Here is a 23,364-nt window from a genome sequence, read left to right on the forward strand (position 1 = left end):
AATCTGTGGGAAAGTGAGCAAGAAACTCAAGAGCCAAGAATCCGTCCTCACAGGTGTAAAATGGCAAGACACCCCCATTAGCCATGCTGGCGAGAAATCATGTCCGCTCTATAGGATACACAGCCGAACCCTCGAGGCAGGTGAGCAGACGAGAAACCCGGACCCGCCTCCCTGCCTTTGCAGCCTCTCCGGGACCCTCTCCCGCCAGCGCTACTACTGAAGTTTCCCACAGGCCTGTGCGCCGCGCGGAAGGCTCGATCGCTCGCGCAACCACTGGTTGCCAGGAGACACTGCCCAGCCACCTCCTCCAATCAGGACGCGTCTCTCTGTGCCCAATCAGAGAAGCTGAGAGAGCTGTAGTCGGAGGTGAAAGGTCACGCTGCTGTTTGGCGGCCATTTCTCTGGAAGCTCCGCGATTCGCGCCCGGCGGGAGCTACGCCAGTCACGAGGGACGGACTACACCTGGGTCGGCGGCGAGTTTCCTGCATCATTTGCTTGTAGTCACCATGGTAAGGAGGAGGAAGGGAGAGCGAGGGAGAGCGGTGACCAGCCTCGCCGGGCCTGTTGGTTGATTCGCGCGTTTCCCATTCATCCGCGAGGAGCCGCGCACCCGGTCGCCAGCCCCTTTCTCCCTGCTTTGGGGATCTGAGGCGCGTGCTCTCCTTCTGATGCCTTTCCCTCCCCAGCAGTTTCCGGACCCCTTCCCCTCTTCGTTTGATTGTGAGCCTGAGTTATCCTTGCTGGCTGGGACCACAGGGTCGGGGTAAAGATGAAGCGGTTTTTATGTCTCACTTATCACGCCCAGAATCGGTTTTCTTTCATCATGTTGCGATTCTTAGCCCCGCAGCCCTCTAGAATACAGAGCCCAGGCATTGGAGCATTCATTTGTTCGTTGACCAAATGTTTTTTGAGCTCATGCTACCTACCAGATGCTGTTCTAGGCGCCAGAATATAAGGTGAAAAGTACTAACGCGGACCCTGCTCGAGATTTACTCAGTCGGGTATGAGAGATTATATTAAATAACATCAGCATGTAATTGCAAATAACGTGCAGTGCTAAGAAGAGAATAGACAGGATGCTGTGAGGATACGCGGTGGTACATTAGAAGAGTGGTCAGGGATGGCATCCCTGGTAGGAGGATTTAACCAGAAACCTAAATGATATGAAATATGAAAGCCAGCCCCTTAAGGAGCAAGAGGAAGGGTGTACAAAGCACAGGGAACATGAGCATAGGCCTCAAGGCCTGAAAGAAAGCTTGACCAGTTGGAGGAATTGACAGAAAGCCACACAGCTTGCAAGAACAGTGGTTATGAGATAGGGTCGGGAAGATCTCTTAGGTCATGTTAGGAGGTCTGGATTTTACTTAAAGTGCAGTTGCAAGCCATTTTAAGCAGAGATATCCCATGATAAAAATACTCGCCCTGTGGTAAGTTGGAGAAAAGAGTAAGAACTGGAGACCCATTAGGAGTTTATTGCAGTAGCTCCTCTGTTCTTTGACATCACTCTGAATATGCTAATTATCTTAGAGAGCTTTAGTAGTCAAGTTTCTTGGTTATTTTCTTTCTTTGGACTGATGGGTGAGCAGATGAGGGAAGGAAGTCTGAATTCACTGGGGGATACTACTACTGGTTTGCTGAATAAACAAACATTAAGTGATTGCCCATATGTATAGGCAGCTTTGCTAAATCAAATAAGACCCACAAGACCTAGCTCCTGGAATTCAAGTGAAAGACTGTCAAATGCCATCTGCCCCTTCCTTCCCTCTGTATCCTTGTATTGGACTCTGACATCTGAATTGTTTGTGTGTCCCTGAGATCGCCTTGTTGTTGTACTCTTCCCTCCTTTTACATAGGTAGCCTCTTCTACTTAGAACAACCCCTTTTCCTTCTGGAAATACCTTTCATCCTTTAAAATGGAGGCATTACTTATTTTGGGCAACCTTTCCTTTTGACTCTGGATTGATTTGGTACCCTTATACATAGCATATCTCCTCTTACAGTATAATGTCTATTGGTATGTGTTTTGCTTCTCTTCCTCCTACTGTGAGCTTGAGGACAAGGAGTGTAATCTGCATTTATTTTTTTTCACTGCTTTTACCTTGTTTCTTTGTAGCCTGGTACAATGAGTAATGTATAGTAGGTATTCATTGTGTAAGTGAATACTGAATGAAATTGCCTAACTGGGTATTTAAATTTCTCTTATGCTTTTCAACAAATAGAAGTGAAAATTATGTAGTAAAGTGAGAGTGAGTCAAGAACTTGCTTTATTTGGATACCATAAAATATTGGTGATTTGGTAGAGGGGAGTAGGTAATGGAAACTGAGCTAAGGAAAAATAATTGAGTCCTGTTTTTGTTCTTTGTGCAGAGTTTGCCTCTCAATCCCAAACCTTTCCTGAATGGATTAACAGGAAAGCCAGTAATGGTGAAACTTAAGTGGGGAATGGAGTACAAAGGGTACCTGGTATCTGTAGATGGTTATATGAACATGCAGGTAAGCTAAAGAGATAAGAATCATTAAATTGTATTTATTTTGCTCTACCTTAACTCCTCAAAGGTTTACTGTGATTTATAAGAATGAAATCAACCAAATTGACAAACATAAAACAAAATTCAGAAACAAAGTCAAGGTCAGGGAGGATATTATAACTGTGATAAACTGTGTATGAGACCTGTAAAACCAAAATTCAGCCACAGAATTGACTTCTAGTGGTTAAAATAAAAAGAACTCCGATATTTGAGTCACAGTGGCATGAGGAAAACACAAATGAGGTTTTTGTTTTGTTTTGTTTTGTTTTGTTTTGTAGAAAAGGCAAAACTCTCCCAACATTTAGCTCTGAAAGAAATTTTACTTTTTTTTTCTGAAAGAAATTTTCAAGTGAATTTCTTCAGTCTTTTAATGAATGCTAAAGGCATAAAATCAAAGTAATTCAATAAAAACATTTCTTGAGGGAGAAGACAGGCCAAACCAAAGGAATTGATGAACTGTGACTGAATGTCTGTTATGCTAGCTTCTGTAAATGTTTAGGACCAGGTGTTTTTGTTTTTAAAGATTTATTTATTTTAGAGAGAGAGTGCCGGAGGGGTGGGCGGTGGATGGGAGAGAGAATCTTAAGCAGACTCCCCGCTGAGCTTGGAGCCCAACGCGCAGCTCCATCTCATGACCCTGAGATCATGACCTGAGCTGAAATCAAGAGTCAGATGCTTAACTAGCTGAGCCACCCAGGCACCCCTTGTTTTCTTTTTGTAATTGTGGTAAAATATAGCTAACATAAAATTTACCACTTTGACCATTTTCAAGTGTAGAACTCAGTGGGATTAAGTGCATTCATATTATTGTGCATCTATCACCATTACCGATTTCTGAAACTCTTATATCGTCCCCAACTGAAACTATACCCATTAAAAAATAACTCCCCTTTCCCTCGGCCCTTGGTAAATGTTATTCTTTCTGTCTCTGTTCTAGCTCATATAAGTGGAATCCTATAGTATTTGTCCTTTTGCGTCTGGCTCATTTCATTTAGCATAATGTTTTTTAAGGTTCATCCATGTTGTAGCATGTATCAGAATTTCATTCCTTTTAATGACTGAAATAATATTCCATTGTATGTATATACCACATTTTAATCCATTCTTCTGTTGGTGTACATTTGAATTGTTTTCCGCCTTCCGGCTGTTGTGAATAACGCAGTGACCATCGGTGTACAAATATCTGTTAGAGGTTCTCCTTTCACTTCTTTTGGATATATATCCAGAAGTGGAATTGCTGGAATTTTTTGAGGAACTGCCATACTGTTTTCTATAGCAGCTGTATCATTTTACTTTCCACCAGCAAAGCGTAAAGGTTCCTGTTTCTTCACATCCTCACCAATACTTGTTATTTTCAGTTTCTTTGATAATAGCCATCCTCATGAGTGTAAAATACCTCATGGTTTTGATTCGCATTTCCCCAGTGATTAGTGATATTGCGATCTTTATGTGCTTATTGGCCATTTATATATCTTTTTTGGAGAAATGCCTGTTCATGTCCTTTGCTCCTTTTAAAACTGGGGTGTTTTATTTCTTTGTTGCTTAATTGTAGTAGTTTCCAGCCAGGTTTTTGACGAAAGAGTCTGAAGTTATATTTTCCTGAAGCATAGGTATTTATGTGACTGATTAATGGCCGATGGATTTTAAAGGTTACTTAGATGGGTGGTCAGTCCAAGTATGACTCCCAAGTATTCCATACTGGTAGTACTTGTAGGAAGAGTACTAACAGGGGCACTTGTAGGCAAAAAGCTGAGATTTTCCTTAATTTAATAGGTTACCACTTAAACAGATGATGCTTAGGTCCCCAAAGTTCTTATAGAGCATGGTTTTGGCCTGGAAAATTCCTCAAGCAGGAATCATTTACCAAGGCCATAGAAAAATCTGAAGAGTATACTATTCTGCTGAAAATGTTCCAGACTTTGATAGTGGTGGTGATTATACAACTTTATGAATATATTAAAAACCACTGACTTGTACACTGTAAAAGTGAATTTTATGCTATGGGAATTATATTGCAATAAAAGAAAGAAATAAAGAATACCCACGGAATATTTGGTTTTAGAAGTAATGTAGTTCCTGGTGAGCCTGCCAGAGTTGTGAAATGTATCTGAGTAGCCACATTAATGATCTTTTTTAATTTATTTATTCAGCAACTGTTTATTAAGAGCCCATTATGTGCCTGGCTCTGTGTATACACCAATGAATAAAACTAAGTCACTACTTTCAAGGAGTTTGTGTTGTAGTAGGAGATGGTAATATAATGTGATATCAGGTAATGATAGACACTATGGAGAAAAAGAAAGCAGAAATGGGGTAGTGACAACAGTATGCAGTGTTAGATAGGATAGCCAGTGAAAGGTTCTCTGAGGAAGTAAATTTAAGCAGAGAAAGGATTGAGTGAGCAACTGAAGAGAGTATCAAAGAAGGAAGAGCATCTCAGTTTGAGGGAACAGAAGTACATAGGCCTTGTGGCCGAAACTTGCTTGGTATGTTGAAGGCATGGCAAGAAGGCCAAAGCAGAGGCACCTGCGTGGCTCAGTTGGTTAAGTGTCTGCTTTCAGATCAGGTTCAGGTCGTAATCCCAGGTATCTGGGATTGAGCCCTGCGCCCTGGGCTCCCTGCTCAGCGGGGAGCGGCTTCTCCCTCTCCTCCCAACTTTGTGCCCTTGTTGCTATCTCTGTCTCTCTTAAATAAATAAATACAAATTAAAAAAAAAGGGCCAAAGCAGAATGATGTAGGGGAAGAATGATGAAAAGGTTGGACTGGTAGTCATAGAGAGCCTTTTAAGTGATTGTGATTTCTAAAAGTAACAAAGTTTATTACCTGTATGTGGAAGGAAACCTAAACATTTTGATGTAAAATTAGAGTTTCCTGAAATAACTATAAAGGTCACTCTGAATTGTTTAACTTTCTCTTAAGAACTTATTTTGCTCTCTTTGTTAGCACATAATTAAAAAAATTACTATTCAGTTCTTTGGTTTGGGTGTTCTAATATAAAAGTATTTGGTAATTTAGCCATAGATTTTGTACTCTGAATTTTGTAACTTTTTTATAACTGAAGTTTTGGAAACCTTTAAAATCACAACTTATTCATAAATTAGAGACTGTTTTCCTCAACATATTGTTTTAATGTCTAATAGAAAGAAATGTTACATAACTAAGAGATTTAAAAAATTATGTTGAAACAAGCTTTATTACATATTCTACATCCATCAATGTTAACTTTACAGAATGTTTATATGAAACCCAAAAGTACTATAGTAGTAAAAGAAAGCTAATCTATTATAGGTAATTGTTGGTATAGAAAGGTCTCAGTTAATAAGTTCTCTCACCAATATTACCTAATATTTTAGGTAGTGTTACACTATTTTCTTCCTGTGATACTATACTAATATATTTTCTTTTGATTTAAAGCTTGCAAACACAGAAGAATACATAGATGGAGCATTGTCTGGACATTTGGGTGAAGTTTTAATAAGGTAACAAAACAGCAGTAGTATATATAAGGAATGACTGGAGAGCATTAGAAATACCTGTTTAAATAGACAAATGCCTCAATTTCAGAATCACTTTAAATCACTATTAACATATTCTACAATTAAACTTAAAGAATTTTGAAATCCTTAAACTTGTCCAAGAAGATGGAAATTTTTTGGAGTTATTCATCCTTAAGATTTTTCTAGTGATGATAGTAAACTTTTTAGCTTGTAGCTGTAACCTTTTTCAGTGGTTTTAGTTGCAAGAGCTTGGTTTTGAATTTCAGTTGGATCTGGCTGCTGTTAGGGATTTTTGTTATATTCATTTTCTTGAACTAGAGTCACACTTTCAAATTTGAGTCATTCCTTGTGGAAGATCATAAAGATACTATTTTATAACATCCACTGGGTGAATAAGTGCCATGTGCTTTTTAACAAATCAATGGTGAAAACATTTTTTAAAAAAGAAAGAAATGATACATTGTAAATTTAGCATTCAGTATTTTTATAATCAAAAATATCTAGCAATAGTAATTCAGATTTTAATGTGGTTTCCGGTTGGAACAACAAAATGGATTGTTTTTCTATTTACAGGTGTAATAATGTCCTTTATATCAGGGGTGTTGAAGAAGAAGAAGAAGATGGGGAAATGAGAGAATAGCATCTTTTGTGGGGAATTTTTTTTATATATATTTCTAGACAATAAACATTTTTTTTTTTCAACTTGACTCATGAACTATTCCTATTCAGATATTTAAATGTAGAGCTCAAATGTTGAAACAATTGAAAGATTATTCGGAATTAATACTTTAAGAGCCATTCAGCTTCATTCAAGTTGGTTTTCTTTTGTAAGCTCAGTAATCTTTTTTTCTACAGGGGAAAATTATATGCTTCATAAACATTTATGAAGGTGAATTTCAGCCCTTTTCTTATAATTCTATATTAACTGAGACCTTTTAAAAACAACTTTTTTTTAAGTTATTTTTGAACAACTTTTGACATGTATTAAGTTAAATATTTTCTTAGAATTAATATATACTGTTTTATTTTACTTAGTAGCTAACAAATTACATGTTAATTCTATGTCAGTGTAAGCTAAGTAATGTACATGTTACAGCTAAAATTGAAACATCACCTGAAAATTAAAATGATTGTGGATATAGAGCACAACAGAAATTGTGAACTGATATTTAGGCTAAAAGCATTTGGTTTGTTCACTTAAGAGAATTAAGTGTTCTGAACAGAACTCCTTAATGTGAATTAAAAACCAGTCTCACAGTTAAATTCTGAGGATAGTACTAGTGGTTTTCATTTATGTTTTAAACTCCTCAAAACCATTTAGAGTTATACATTGTTAAAATGTATACTCCACAGTGATAAAATATATACTATGAACTGTGAACTGGTTGAAAACAAATTAGGTCATTTAAAGTCCCATGTTGTCAGAGAATGCCATTATTGCACTTTAATGGTCATTCACCACATAGTTACACCAGTAAAGTAAACTTTGGATGTGTATCCCCAACTGGGACAACTCAAAAATGTTTAGCTGTATGGAATTTTACTTAGTATATGATAATAAAAGGCTTCAACAAAAGAAAATAACTCCCATTCCCAATCCTATAACCACTAGAATAAGTGCTGTCTTCCTCAAATTGCTTAGACCAGCATATGGGGCAGAATACTGCCATTAATGGAAACCAGAATCTACAAAATATGCCTAAAAAATTCTGGTAATAAATGTCTTACTGCTTCTATTCAAGTGAAAAAATATTCATCCTCTAGTGATTTTGTTCTTGTATCCTTGACTAAAAGTAGTTCATGTTTGTTACCAGATGGCGGTTTTGAGCGATAGACAAGTCGTCTTCCCAGCTGAAACAAAAGAAAAATACTTAATATTTTTTAGCATAACTATGTTCTGTTGAAACATAAGTAAAATAATATTAACTTGATTTTTCCAAGGAATAACATGACTCAAAATAGTAAATAATCACAGTTACAAAGGGATTGATAACCTAATGGGTGTCCAACATGCTAGGCAGAATTAAGTAACAAAGAGAGCACCATAGAATGCAGGAGACCGAGTGGTTAGGTTTTATGGGAAAGCCGGGAGATTTAGGTAGTCCTCTAAAAGCCTATGTTTCAGATACAGTCGGCCTAGAAAAGCACCATGGTTGAGGCCAGCATTTCATTTCTCAGGGCCGTAGCAAGGTTCTCCTCCATTGGTTAGAAGAGATCAATTTCCTCTGCTGAACACCAATTGACTGGCATTTAAAAATTCTATTAGATAAAAACTTGAGGAAACCATGTACATCTTCTTAAACACTAGTAATCCTGTTGGCTCTTAGATGTGTTCCCACCAGGAGAGGCTTAGGGAAAGCCCTTGATTTGTACCTATTCATTCTCTGGGGCATATACTCAAGTATATTATACTACTCATTATTTTTCTCTTTTAGTCTTTTTTCCCCTTCCTTTATGTATTTATTTGGTTTTGCTTCTATCTCTGAATTTGTGTAAATGAAATGGATGAGAAAGTTACTCTGTTGAAAATGAGATTTGATGGAATATCTCCACTGTGTCTCAAAAGAGGCACTATTACTATGTGAGACTGTCCCCTGCATTGCAGAATTTGACATTCCTGGCCCATGGGAATTAACAGTGGCAGTCCTCCCCATCATTTTATCAACAAAAATGTTCTTAGGGACTGGAATCGCCAAATTCCTTTCTTAATGTCAAATTTTTTTTTCTCTGTCAATGATCTTTTGGTAACCTTTGTTACTAATACTGTCTGAAAAAATTGCCAGTGAGGAAGTGCCTTGACTAGGTAAGAACTTCTGTCAGAGGTCTTTGTACATTGTCAACTGATCAAATGGGCATTATTTTTTTTTTTTTCATTTTTCTTCCCATTTTAGTTTTCACTCTAATTTTTAGTCTGCTAATTCAGTAAGCATTTATTGAGTATCCACGTGTGCCAGGCACTGGGGACACAAAGTCATAAAAACTTACTCATGGTCTAGAAGGAAAGATGGATCTATTAAAAATAATCATTTCAACTTGGTGAGCTTAGTGAATAGTAGTATGTATACGCGGAAGGGTGATGAATGGTTAATTCGCCTTTGGGAGAAAGAGGACAAGTCCGGTCTTCGTAGGAAGAGCTGAACTAGAGAAGTCAGACCCTTTTTAAGGTGAAATGCGTATTTAAATGAAATTAAGATAATCAACATTTTTTGACATACATATTAACAGTTACTGTATTTCAGAAACTTTTTCAAGTACTTACGTCAAAAGGCTGGTTGTGAGGCACACAAGCATTCACTGTAGGTTAGCTATTACTGTGGTAAGAATCAATGTCCATAGTAGCTTTGCAGATAACCATGAAATTAGCTTCCCCAAGTATATTTCAGACCTTAACTCAGAGGAAGGAGAGTGGCATATAGAAACACAAGGCCCTCCATACACAGTGGGAAGTCATGGACCACGTACTCAGTGACTGCCCAATCCCATATTTATTATTGGATGGGTAATCTTGCAATATAAAGAACCTTGACTTCTGGTCCTGGACCTGCTGCTAAATCTGAAGTGACTCTGGGTGAATCATTTTAACATCAACTATTAATCTCATTATTTTTTATAAGGTGAGGATTAGAAGACCCTTCCAATTATATGCAGTTCTCTGGATTTGCTGTCTCCATTGTTGACTGAAAATAGCAAGGCTCATGGCTATTATTTGTAAGAAGAAGATATACATAAATACATAGACTATTTCCAGAAGGATGCAGATGAAACTTGAAGAGATTGCATCCAGGGAAGGGAACTAAGGATGACTTAATTTTCACTAAATACTCTTGTATCTTTTGCACTTTGAGCCGTATGCTTATTATTATGTATTCAAAAAATTAAAGAAAAAACTACCTGGTTTCATGAACCTGGAGCTAAAGAAAAAGAGGAGAGGGGAAAGGCTTCTTTCACTAAAAAGTGCGTCTAACGGAGAACTATAGACCCAGAAATTTGAATTATCCTCAAAGTTAACAGGGAATCAGAGAGACCAATCAAAGCTGGATAAATTATATGAATTAGGTATTTTGTTGTTACACCACAGAAGCACTCACATATTGATGTAGCTGGACCAATTGGTAACAAAACACAAACCTTTTTCTTTGGTTGTGCTACTGCTCTTTCCAGAGCAGCCCTTAGCCTTTCCTCCTGGTGTTTTTGTTTTTCTTTCATTTTCTCTTCACGTAACCTGTCAAAAAAGGAAAACATTCTTGTAACTATAAATCACAGAAAGTAAAAAAAGACCTACATTATTTTTGGGTAATAAACTGCCTAAATATTATAAGATCTCCCTAAGAGTTAAATTAAAATAATAATTCACCTTCACCCATATTATGGCTTTTGAATATTCAGGTGAAATCTCAACAACAGATCCCATTTGTGTTAAAATGGGAGAAAATTGCTTGTCAGCATTTTGGAAGAATTAAAATCTACCCAGATCTTGGTCTAAAACAAGCACCTCAGCAAAGCCTTCTTGTCACTCCACTTACATTTGAGCACTTCACAGTTAATGTGTACAAGGCCTCTTGAATTAACAGACCCCCCAGTAGCCTTTTTACTAAAGTATAATGTGCAGAAAAGTGCACAAACCACAGTTATATATATATATATATATATATAAAACAATGAACTATATACATATACATAGTTCATTGAGTTATCACAAAAGCGTACTTTTCCAGTTAACCTTTCTGAATGGTATCCTGAAATTAAGACCAAGAAATGCTATTTGTCTTGTTCTCTTTAGGGTTGTTGTGAGGATAAAATTAAATGAAATGACCTATGTAAACTGTCCAGGCCAATGCCTGGTGCAGAATAGACCTCAATAAGTGATAGCTATTTTATGGACTTAAACAGTTACAACATTTACTGAACATTTTTTATGCAAAATTAGGTGTCAGGTACCTAGGAAAAAACAAAGTTCTCTTTTTGATAAGAAGGATAAGCAGTTGGAACTAGGTTCATACATCACTATTGAAAATAAGTTGTAATTACAATTCAATGAGAATATATTTCCGACTGTAGAAAAGATCCAAGTGGTGTTAATGTAATCAGTCATAGGTCATCTTACAGAAGGAGTGATTTTTTTTTTATAATTAAAAAAAATTTTGCTTTAATGAAATCCCATCAGGATCACCTTAATGTATTCTGGACTTTGTTTTGATATGGGGGAAACCATATCCCCCATATACCAGTAAGCCATAATAAAATATCTAACATTAATGCCTAATGTTTGAATACTTACTATGTGCCAAGCACAAACCCTATGAGATAAGTATCATCATTACTGCCATTTTACAGATAAACTGAGGCTTAGGAGAGGTTATGTGCCCTACCTAAGGTCACAGAGATTGTAAATGGTGGAACCTGCATTGAAGCCAAGCAGGTCAGCCATAGTGCTTGTCTCCCTCTTAACTTTTTTTGTTACTGTTGTTATGACATGAACAATATTCCACCTATAGGCATTCTTTACATGCCACATTATACTAGGGGTCATATATTTATAATCATTGCCTCAAAAGTAGTTACCCTTATTTAACTCGGTATGGAAGTTTGTAAATCAGTGCATTCTCCTGGAAAGGCAGGCAGGCAAGGATGTGGGTATGTCGGGGTGGGGAGGGGGTGCTCTTCCAGGGATGATAATCCTCATGAAGTTGTCTTGAGGAATGAATGAGTTAATGTGTAGATGCTGTGTGTGTAAGTGTCGCCAGTTATGCACTCAGAAGAACCCTCCTTGCATGGCTCTGACTTTCAAACAATTCCTTCATATATAGTCTCCTTGCAGTGAAGGGCTCCTAATTCTATGCCTTGGGCCCTCCACTACAAGTGCAATTCCTCTTCCACAAGATAGCTCTTCAAAAATAATAAGTAGTGAATATTCATTCTGAAAATCCATTTTTTTCAGGCTAAAATGACCCTTTAGCCATCTCAAACTAGATCAGTTGTTGCCTCAGTGAACTCTCCTTCACAGTGCTCATTGCTTGGTAATGACACATTATTTCATAAGAATATTTGATGAATGTGTCTTCACATTAAATAATAGCTCTGAGAAGGGCAGGTCTGGGTTTGGGTCTACTACATCTTTATTGCAATCCTTGCCATGTAACAGGGGCTTGCTCAGTGTTTGTGGAATCCCAGCAAGAACAGTTTCTCATCTCATTAAGTCATTCACTACACTTCTATCATAAGATATTGACTGTACTTTTGCCGCCGTTCTTTCTGTTTTATCCTCTCAATTGCCTCCACATTTTCTTTGGGAATGGATTCAATGAGATCACTCAATTCTACCAGGCGAGACTCTACTTTTACCAGCTTTTGAACTGGGTTGAGGCTGCCAACATCAGCATCTCCAATGCAGACTTTGTATACTTGATTAATTTTTTTGCTAAGAGAGTCTATCAGTTTTTCCTGAGATTGAAAAGAAAAGGGGAGCAGAAAACATAACATCTCATCACTATTTTCTTGTTCATTCAATAAATGTAAAATTCCATTTTACTATATTATAATGAAAAGGCTCTTATATGATACTACGTATTTCTTTTTAAAAGAAAAACTTTAGGGGTGGCTGGGTGGCTCAGTCGGTTAAGTGCCTGACTTTGGCTCAGGTCATAATCTCAGAGTCCTGGGATTGAGCCCGCATGCTGTGGGGTGGGCTCTCTGCTGCTCAGCAAGGAGTCTACTTGTCCCTCTCCTTCTTCCTTTGCCCCTTCCCCTGCTCATGCTCTCTCTCTCTCTCTAATCAATAATCTTTAAAATAGAAGAAAAACTTTAATATAACATAGAATGGTGAGAAAATGCAGCAGTGATATATCATAATTTATAGTTAGATCATTACTGTAGTAACACCTTGGACTATTTTCTTTCAAAAATATTGCATTCTAGGTATAAAAAGCAGTTTTATATGACAGTATCTTTTCTTGAGTGTTTTTATGTACCTGATTCCCTGAGTATTCAAGTAAAGGCAATGTATACATACATTTTAAACCCTTTTTTTTTTTTTTTGCCACTCCAGTGCATTTCCTTGCAACACAACATGTGAGCTCTGTTTGTTTTGTTTTGTTTTGTTTGCACTTAACTACTCTTCATTGCTGAAACTACAATCATCCTGTATGAAAGCTATTTGCGTACATGCCTTGTTTCCCCTTCTAGACTGTAAGCACCTGGAGGGCAGGAGTTATTTCTTATGTTTACACTTAACTAAAACAGCACCTTGCACATAACTATGCACTTAATAAATGTTTGCTGAATAAATGACTGAATGCATTCTCTCAGAAGAAAAAAAAGTTACAAGCAAACAGATTGCCAGGTTGACCTACAAAGTCTTTTAAGGAGTTTAATTTTCACTCTTGCCATTGGAAGCCGTTGGAGTATTCTTGTCTAAGCAGAGGCTTAGGCCAAACCTTGCTGATCCCTGTACCTGGCCACTGCGCCGTTTTAACTGTTGGTAGATACGCTCGAGCTTGTAGGTAACGTGTTTCGGGACCAAATAACTCTCAGCCTCTTTCTCCACCGTGAACCCGGCATTCGCAGTTAAGAGGATCTCAATAAACTGCTGGGCAAAGTAAATCGTTCTCCAGGTAGCATCCTGCCCAAATTCCTGCTTCTGCTCGAGAAGATGAGAATCATCATGAAGCCAAGGACAAATAACACTCAAGACAGATGTGGTGCCAGGAACCATGGGAAACCCCTCCTGGAATCACAGACTCCTTACAGAGCCACCAACACTTAATTACAAGTCAAGATCTGTTACCAATAGTTTACTTCCAACAGCTTGTCTCTCCCACCTCCTGGTTTAATCACCTTTCTGATGTTCTGTTTACCACTAAGCACCCCTTTTTTTCTCTCACACTTACTGTATTTCCTGTTATATTAAAAACATGCTCCTTTTTACACCTGAAACTGATATAACCTTGTTTACTGGAATTAAAATTCACAACTTTAAAAAAAAAATCCTCCTTTTAGAAAACTTGGAAAAGCACAAAGAAATATTAAAGGAAAAAGTAAAAGAAAAAAGCAAAAGGCCTATTTGCCATAAAGCTCTTTTTTGCTCTCCCTTTCTACATAACATTTATTATATTTCCTATTTATATCAGTGTATTCCTTTTAGAAAACTTTAGAAATACAGAAAGCTATAAAAGGGAAAATAAAAGCAATCCACCCATCAAGGAGAAGTATATATTGGGTATGTAAAAACAATCTTGCTGCAGTGGGAGTCCTATTTTTAAAAATATTTTGAACCCTGGTTCTGAGAAAAACAACTTTTAATATGACAATGGTTAATAGTTGATGAAAATTTCTGAAGGAGAGCTCTTGAACACTTAGTCTTAGAGGTGATGGGCAGTGGCCTTTCAGGATTTTTCTCCAGAATGCCTTTTTTTTTTTTTTAAGTTCTCCTTATGAAACAGGAAAGGAAAAGACAAGGAGAGATATTTCCTTAAGATAACAAGATAAGAACAGCATAAGAAATAGGATTAGGGAATGAGGTTAAGGAATAAATACTCATGTATGAGAAAAAGATTAAGGGCCTGGCCCAACAGAGCAGAAGGGAAAGGAAAAAGGGAGCTCACGGTCCAGGCCTACTGATGATGAAGTGAAGCGTCCAATCTCTGGAGCTGCCACCAGATGGCAGACCCAGCCCAGAGTCCCTCGGAGGAGGGGCTGCCCGGGAGGCTGCAAGGGATGGGAGGAGCTGTTGCTCTGAGAGGTAGAGTCGGCCAGAATTGTGGAAGACCAAAACTGTGATAAGTAAGGACTGGATGCCTTCCAACAGTGAATGAGAAGTGATCTGACCAGAGTAATGTTGAGGAGTAATTATATCAACAGTGGATAGGGGAGCAGGAGATGTCTCGATGTCATTTAAAGGATTCTGTAATTCTAACCCATGTCACATTCTGCTGGGTGCTGACTGCAGGCAACTCTCAATTGAACTAGATCAGCCCCCTGTTTGAAAGAGTAAAACAAGGGGCGCCTGGGTGGTTCAGTCGTTAAGCGTCTGCCTTCAGCTCAGGTCACGATCCCAGGGTTCTGGGATCAAGTCCCACATCGGGCTCCCTGCTTAGCAGGAAGCCTGTTTCTCCCTCTCCCACTCCCCTGCTTGTGTTCCTGCTCTCGCTATCTCTCTCTCTGTCAAATAAATAAGTAAAATCTTTAAAAAAAAAAAAGGAAGAGTAAAACGAGCTGAATATGTCCTGCCGATTGCACAGTAGCTTACATCCCATTTCATGTTCAAGGAAAACAGATAACTGTTACACAAAATAACGTGGATGAATCTCACAAACATAATTTTGAGAAAAAGAAGCCAGATAAGCCAGACATTACATGATTCCATTTATATAAAGTTCAAAACATGAAAGCTAATTGGTGGTAAGAGAAGTCAGGATTGTGGTCACCTTTGAAGGATTGTAGAGACTGGAAAGGGGGTGTGAGGGAGGCTTCTGAAGGGGGTTATAATGGTCTATTCCCTAATCTGGGGGGGTGGTTTACATGGGTATATTCACTTTGAGGAAATTTCTTAAGAGAATTTATAATTTACCTTATAATTTGTGCGCTTTTCAATATTACATTATACTTGAATTTTAAATTTTATTTTAAAAGTAAAATACTGAGGGCATCTGGGGTGGCTCAGTTGGTTAAGTGTCTGCCTTTGGCTCAGGGCATGATACCGGAGTCCCAGGATCAGAGTCCTACATCCGGATCCCAGCTCAGCGGGGAGTCCGCTTCTCCCTCTGACCCCCCTCCCCCCCCGTCTCGTTCTTTCTCTCTCACTCAGATAAATAAAATCTTAAAAAAAAAAGAAAAAGTAAAATATTGAATCAGTAAGAAATGTTTTTAGGGATTAGATAGGAGTGTGGAAGTTTAGAATAAAATACTGATTTTATAGTTACCAATCCAAAGTAACTATGGTGATTTATGAATATCAAAATTAGATAAAGCTGTTTACTCATAAAGGATTATGTTTTGCCCATTTTGGGATCTGAAAGAATGGGAGTGATTCTAAGAATACTTTTCCCCTGTCAATTTTCCTGCTTTGTCCCCCCTTTTCCACACTACCATTTCACATGTCTAGGAGTCACTATGAATTATTAGGCCCATTTTCCCAGAGTGTGCAATATACTTGAATGCCAAAATTATACTTGTGACCAAAATTTATCTTTTAAAAAGTAATTTTCAGATCAATTCTGCCTACTCTGTTTAGGGATCTGGTTGCCTCAAAATTTAAGAGTATTGAAAATGTTACTGTTTTATATAGCTGTCCTAAACCTGGATGAAAGGAGTTTGGTTGGGGGAGGGTGAAATATCGCTGATATTTATCTGACATTTTTTATGTCAGTCAGTTTCAGAATTATTTAAAACAATGAAGGGTGGAAGCACCCCAAATGTTCATCAACGGACAAATGGATAAACAGAATGTGGAATATAAATGCAATAGAATATTATTCAGCCATAAAAGGAATTAAATTTTGACACATGCTACACATGGATGAACCTTGAAAACATTATGCTAAGTGAAAGAAGCCAAACACAAAAGGACGATTATCGTCCATTTATGTGAGGTACCTAAAAATAGGCAAATTTATAGTGACAAAGTAGGATAAAAGTTACCAGAGGCCAGGAAATGGAGGAATGGAGAATTATTGTTTAATGGGTACAGAGTTTCTATTGGGGATGATGAAAAATTCTGTAAATAGATGGTTGTGATGGTTACACAATACTGCAAATATACCTAATGTCCCTTAATTGTACACTTAGAATGGTTAAATGGGGGCGCCTGGGTGGCTCAGTTGGTTAAGCGACTGCCTTCGGCTCAGGTCATGATCCTGGAGTCCCGGGATCGAGTCCCGCATCGGGCTCCCTGCTCTGCAGGGAGTCTGCTCCTCCCTCTGACCCTCCCCCCTCTCATGTGCTCTCTCTCTCATTCTCTCTCTCTCAAATAAATAAATAAAATCTTTAAAAAAAAAAAAAAAAAAAAGAATGGTTAAATGGTAAATTTTGTTACATATATTTTACCACACACACACACACACACACACACAAGGTTTATAAAAAGCCAATGAGGAAGAACTGAAAGGTGGCTGTCATCACACTTCCTGCTCTAACAGGGTATGACCCCATTCCCTCCTAACTAAGGACACTATAGCACCCTAGGAAATGTGTGTGTGTAAACGAGTCATAAATAACTTTTGCTTTTGTAACCTTGCCCATCCTATGGTTAGGGAGGACAGTCTTCTGAATGAGTTCCCCCAGATCTACCTCTGTTTGAAAATCAAGTTCATAACCATAAATGTGTTATTAGCCTCACATATGAGATTTGAATTTTTATTTCATTTGAGATTTTTTACAAGGAAATCAATGCTAGTTGGAGTTTGTTGTGGGTCTAGAAACTAATCATTCATTCAACAAACATTTATTGAGCACCTACTTTATAGGGACACTTAACATACCTAACTAGGAAAGCTCATACAATCCCTGCCCTGGAGGGGTCTGCACCCAGCTGGGAGACATGCGCAGGTAAATAGATAGGACATTAGTGTGTGTCACCAGGGGCTCCAATAATGGATCTATATATGCAAGAGAGGCCGAAATCTATTAGAGGCTCAGTGCTGGGCAGGTATTCCATTCAGTTTTGATTCAGTGCCTCCCCTGTTAATTACTTGCTCTTCAAATTACTACCAAATGATCATAGGTAATGAACTACTTCACGTATATACACTCTAAAAGAAATGTATCTATAGGGGGAAAAAATCTCAGCATCACACCTTGTAATAATTGGAGCAACATTTTAAGAGAACCCCAATGCTCATTTGAATACTTTCTACTATGTAAATTGACTATTGCATACTGACATGATAATTCCAAGCTGGTTTTCTGCCTCTATCATCAACCCAGGATTTGTGGTATGCTTTAACTCCCCATTCCAATGCTTAGTGGACAGGGAATGCACATTATTATTAACATGAGACAAAATAAAATTACCAAAGGCAAAGCAGGATTACCTGAGTGTCTGATTTAAATTCTCCAAAACTAAATAGCCTGGACCTTAATTCCAGTTCTGCTGCTTTTTCCTCTTCTCTCACACAGCTAGCCTTAAGCATTTCCTTGTGCTCCAGAAGAAACTCTATGTTGCTATTTCTATTGCAAAAGAAGAGAGAGACCCTTGTCTGTAATTTGTAGTTTGGAAATAAATCATCAGGAATTTCAACACTTTCCATATCATGTGTCAACATCCTATATCTAGCAAGCCAAATATGAGTTTATAGTTTAAGACATTGTCAGTACATTCAACTTTTCAGGTAAAATGAGAAGAGTAAATGCATAGATGCTGCTTTTAACTTGCACCAGGAAGCATGTTCTTCCTCTGGTTCCCCCAGAGCCCCCAAATAACAGCAGAGTTGATGTGTCAGGAAGCCAAGTTGTGGTGTGACCTAGAGATAGATTCTGTTCTGACATAGATCCCCTTTTCCTGCCCAACCATACCCACCTCGTCCCCAAAACTCATATTGTAGGGTTGGGGCACCATATGCTGTAAGGATTGTGAGAGAGGAGACAAGGATGAAAAGGATACATTAGTGGTACTGGGTGGCTGTGAGATCATGATTTGTAGGGTCTTAACTTTTGAGTAAGTTAATTTGTTCAAAGTTCAGTGTAGTTTGACCAACTGTTTGAAAAGATTGCCATCTTTTGGCCCAGAAAACTCTTCTTAAAAAGGCTTTACACATTTTTATAATGGGTAGATAAACAGATTTATCCTCTGCAATTTGAAGCTATTTGCCAATAGCGTCCAATATTACTTCCAATTATATAAAATTTTACAGAAGGAATTTTGTGAGTCATCAAATCCAGCCTCCTTCCCCTTACAGAAATCCCTTTTATGAGAGCTCTGCTGTATCTACATATGTATGTTATAAAATGCTCTAATATTTAAGTCACATAACTTTGCTGAGAGTCACGACCAAGGAAAATGCATTGATTAGCATTATCATCCAAAGCCTGATTTGATTAGCCAGATGGTAGAATGAAAACTGCACCAAACAAAACTTAATGAGTTGTGGAATCACTATGCTGTATACCTGAAACTAATGTAACACGTATGTCAACTATACTTCAATAAAAAAAAAAATTAAGGCAGTACCTTTTAATTCTTTATAATCTTTCAAACTGCCTTTTATTATTGCTAGCTAGGAAAATATTTTGACAAGTGTAAGGAAGTAGAGACTAAAACTAAAGTCAGTCTACTCTGTGTAAATATAACTTCTACATTTTACACCCTACAATGTAAATTATTATTAATAAAAATCCCACCCTAAAACCAGAGAGACCCCGAGGAAGGTTCACACAGGAATAAGTTGGATTCTGTCTCTGGTCAGAGACTGCTTAAGAGAATAAATCTACTTGTTCTTAATAACTTACATCTTATCCTGTATAAGTTTTTCTCTTTTATTTACATCTTCAAGATTTTCATCTACATCTTGGGAATACTGTACCAAAGTTAGATTCTGCTCTTCCAGCTCTGTGAGGACTTGAAGTAACTCTTCTGGTTCTTTGAAATAAAGCTCTGGCTCCTAATCAATCAGAAATGAATATAATTCACTTAAAAATATGCTACTTTTGCACATATGACTTATCTAGAAAAATACAGTGGGGAAAAGGAATGCCATTCTGATTATGAGGAGCATGGGCAGAGAATGGCAAAGGAGCCTATTTCCATGAGAGCTGGCCTTCAGGAAGAGGAAATTTATGGTTCTTGGGGAGATGAAAGGTATTATAGAAGGGAAAAAGGAAGGTAAGGAAAATAGAAAGAAGAAGGGATGGAGCAGAAGAGGAGGCCAAGGCAGGAAAAAAGGAAAGATGGTTCTAGGGAAAGGCAGGAAAGGGAATAGAAGAAAGAAAAAGGAGGCTAAGTGAAGGTCATTTTCTCTCCCCGTTTTATTTTATATTTTACAAAAACTTCATAAATATACGTATTACTTTAACTAAATTTAATTTTTAAAAAGATGACTTGGGTATTTGTACACCATGTTCATCATATTTACTATAGCCAAAAGGTGGAAGCAACCTAAAGGTCGACTGATGGATGAATGGATAAAGAAAATGTGGTAAATCCATACAATGGGATATTATTCAGCCTTAAAAAAGAAGGAAATCCTGGCACACACTACCACATGAGTGAACCTGGAGGACATTAGGTTCTGTGAAATAAGCCAAGTTACAGAGAGAAAAAACTGCATGATTCCACTTTTATGAGGTATCTAAAGTAATCAAACTCTTAAAAAGTAGAACCGTGGTTGCCTGGGCTACAGAGAGGGAGAATAGGGGAGTTCAGTGGGTACAGGTTTCCATTTTGCAAGATGAAAAAGTTCTAGAGATCTGTTGCACAACAATGTGCATATAGTTAACTATACTGTACATTTAAATTTAAAAATAGTTAGGACAGGGCACCTGGGTGGCTCAGTTGTTAAGCGTCTGCCTTCGGCTCAGGTCATGATCCCAGAGTCCTGAGATCGAGCCCCGCATCAGGCTCCCTGCTCCACGGGAAGCCTGCTTCTCCCTCTCCCACTCCCCCTGCTTGTGTTCCCTCTCTCGCTGTGTCTCTCTCTGTCAAATAAATAAATAAATAAATAAATAATCTTAAAAAAATAAAAATGGTTAGGACGATAGATTCTATGTTACTTTTTTTTTTTTTAAAGATTTTATTTATTTATTTGAGAGAGAGAGCGCAAGAGAGGGTAGGGTTAGAGGGAGAAGCAGACTCCCCACCGAGCAGGGAGCCCGATGTGGGACTCGATCCAGGGACTCCAGGACCATGACCTGAGCCGAAGGCAGTCGCCCAACCAACTGAGCCACCCAGGCGCCCTATGTTCCTTTTTTTTTACTATAATTAAAAAAAAAGATCACTTGTATAAGATGTGTTATATGTAATAATGGATGGTGTTTTGAAATGTTTTTTGTTCCTTGTGAGTTTCTGTGGTTATATTCAGGATGGGGTTAGCTCAAAGTCAGTCTTGTAAAATAGAGGGCTGTTTTGCTGAAGGTTGATTTATCTTACGGTACAGCTACACAGCATATCTCAAGCTCCAGTAAAATGACAAGCAATCAGGAAGTGACTGTTTTATTCTCTACAGGATTACTGTAGAGAATATATGTATCTCCTAAATTATTACCTTCTTACAAACATTTTTCATAAGATGCTGACAAAGATGAACTATAGATGCAACTGGGAAACAGTGTCAAAATCATAGTTTCTTCTGGAAAGTTGTGGAATATTTGGAATAGGAAATTTTAATTTTAAAAGAAAAAAATAAGCACTTATACTTTTCATCAAACACAATATTTAAATCAAAAAAAGATAATCTGGTTACCAGATCATAGTCTGTATCATCGTCTAAAAAGAATTCCAAACTGTCTTCTGAACTGATACTCTCAGCGTGGCTGTAAAGGAAAGAAAATGTCTGATTTCTGAGCCATTTTCAGTCAACAGATTTGCTTCATTTCTAAATTGTCTTTGGAACCTAACTATAACATAGTCCTTTTCAAAGCCTTTTTAGCCTTTTAGGGAACTGCTGTTTGCAGGAATCAATGGATTCCACACATATGCAAAAGAAAATCAGATTCCATCCGGATAAGGGTGACATATGCAAACAAGTGAGACCACAAGGAAAGGCCAAACCATATGGTACCAATTATTTGAGGTGCATTTATAAGAAATCTTTTTAAAGAAACACATGACAAGCTACATTGCTGCATCTGTTTTGTTCCTTTTAATGCAGTCTTGACAAACTAAACATGTGCTCTAGTGCTCAAAACAAAGCTTGTTCCCGGAGTAATACAATATTTCTCTTCTGAAGAGCGGATTTTACTTTTTAAAATATCTTCTGATCAGGTTGGTTGGGGGGATGGGGAACGAGGTACACTCAAAGAATAACTATGTGGTTTGCATAGCAGCTCTGGAAAAATCCTTTAAGAAGGATAAATTGAAAATGATTGGAAAATTAAAGAGGCAGAGACTAGGGAGAGTAAGGTGGCTGTTGGTGTGATCTAGGTAATTAACCTATTGGTAAGGATTCAGGTCAACAGTAGGCTGTTAGTGGTTAAGTTTTGGGGGAGTCAAAAGTTACATGCAGATTTCTGATGGCATAGGGGGTTGGCACCCCTAACCCCCATATTGTTACAGAGTCAACTATATATGGACACACTACAAATTAACTATTCAGTCATTGAACAACATCCAGATTGTTTCCAGCTTGGGACTATAAAGAATAAAATTGCTATAAATATATTTGTGCAATTTTTTGTGTGCACATCATTTCCATTTCTCTGGAATAAATGCCTAGAGTGCAATTGCTGAGTTGGATGGTAGGTACATACTTAGTTTTTAAAGAAACTGCCAATTTGTTTCCCAGAGTGGCCACACCATTTTACATTCCCACCAGCAACGGAACAAGGGATCCAGTTTCTCTACATTCTCATCAGCATTTACTGTTTTCATTATTTATTTTAATTTTAGCTCTTCTGATAGATGTATATATCGCATTGTGCTTTTTTAAAAAAAAGTTATATATTTTCTTAAATAGCCAGGGTTGAGAACTAGCAATTTATGAAATAATGAGTATGAATGAGTTAACAACCAAGTAAGGGGACAAAACAAAAAAGCTTTATGGTCGGATTGCAGCAATTCTGAATGACATGGTAAAACTGCAAACACAGGGGTCAGCAGAGTAGCTTAGTAAACAATTGGGCAGTGGCTCTGCGAGAGGGCAGGCAGTTTCTGCCAACAGCAGTGGCAGGCACTCGTCAAAGAATGCACGGAGGCCTCTGGGAGTTTAGCCACCTCAGGAGCACCCGGAAATGGCAACCACTACCTCCAGTATCTGTTAGGACGGGTATGCGTATGTGATATCTATGTTGAAGAAAGGCTAAAAGGGATATTTTCTGAAAAACACTCACAGTTTCCAAGAGAGTTAATCAAGTAGGTACCGTACCTTGATAAGGATGATTTCTTATTCTCTGTGGTTAGAGTGGGCTTCTTGTGTGGTTTTCCTGTTCAAAATGTCCAGGCGAAGTCCACATCATTTGTGATGGTGGAGGTGAAAAGAAATAACGTGGAATTAGAAATGAGTCCTTGTTATTTGGTGCAAGATAATCATTTTTTCTGCATGGATATGCCCATTCTTTTTATTATTATTAGAATGATAATCATAGAAAGTGGAGTGAGCTCCTCTATTCTACTGAAATTGGGTTCCAAGCCTAAGAATAAAATCAAAGGCACTGGTTGTGGTGGCGGGGCGGGGGGGGGGGGGGGGGGGGGGGGG

At 37.9% G+C, this 23,364-nt stretch overlaps 2 protein-coding genes across 2 annotated transcripts in view; one reads left to right on the forward strand and one right to left on the reverse strand.

Annotated features, from left to right (window-relative positions):
• The first annotated feature begins 364 nt into the window (after positions 1-364).
• Positions 365-6,944, forward strand: SNRPF (small nuclear ribonucleoprotein polypeptide F). Its single transcript, XM_032416267.1, has 4 exons — positions 365-509; positions 2,368-2,493; positions 5,943-6,007; positions 6,599-6,944. Exons 1-4 carry the CDS (start codon positions 507-509, stop codon positions 6,663-6,665), a joined length of 261 nt encoding a protein of 86 aa, XP_032272158.1. The 5' UTR covers positions 365-506; the 3' UTR covers positions 6,666-6,944.
• Positions 6,945-7,740: 796 nt separating this feature from the next.
• CCDC38 (coiled-coil domain containing 38) overlaps positions 7,741-23,364 on the reverse strand; it is a 29,030-nt gene continuing 13,406 nt past the window's right edge. The window contains exons 8-13 of the mRNA XM_032416904.1: positions 21,415-21,521; positions 19,466-19,617; positions 18,052-18,187; positions 12,261-12,466; positions 10,154-10,247; positions 7,741-7,876 (exon numbers count right to left, since the gene is read on the reverse strand). Coding sequence (XP_032272795.1) covers positions 7,763-7,876; positions 10,154-10,247; positions 12,261-12,466; positions 18,052-18,187; positions 19,466-19,617; positions 21,415-21,521 — 809 coding nt within the window. The 3' untranslated portion in view covers positions 7,741-7,762. The remainder of the gene's footprint in view (positions 7,877-10,153; positions 10,248-12,260; positions 12,467-18,051; positions 18,188-19,465; positions 19,618-21,414; positions 21,522-23,364) is intronic.

This window comes from Phoca vitulina, unplaced genomic scaffold, assembly GCF_004348235.1.
Source record: "Phoca vitulina isolate PV1807 unplaced genomic scaffold, GSC_HSeal_1.0 scaffold19, whole genome shotgun sequence".
Classification (NCBI taxonomy): Eukaryota; Metazoa; Chordata; class Mammalia; order Carnivora; family Phocidae; genus Phoca; species Phoca vitulina.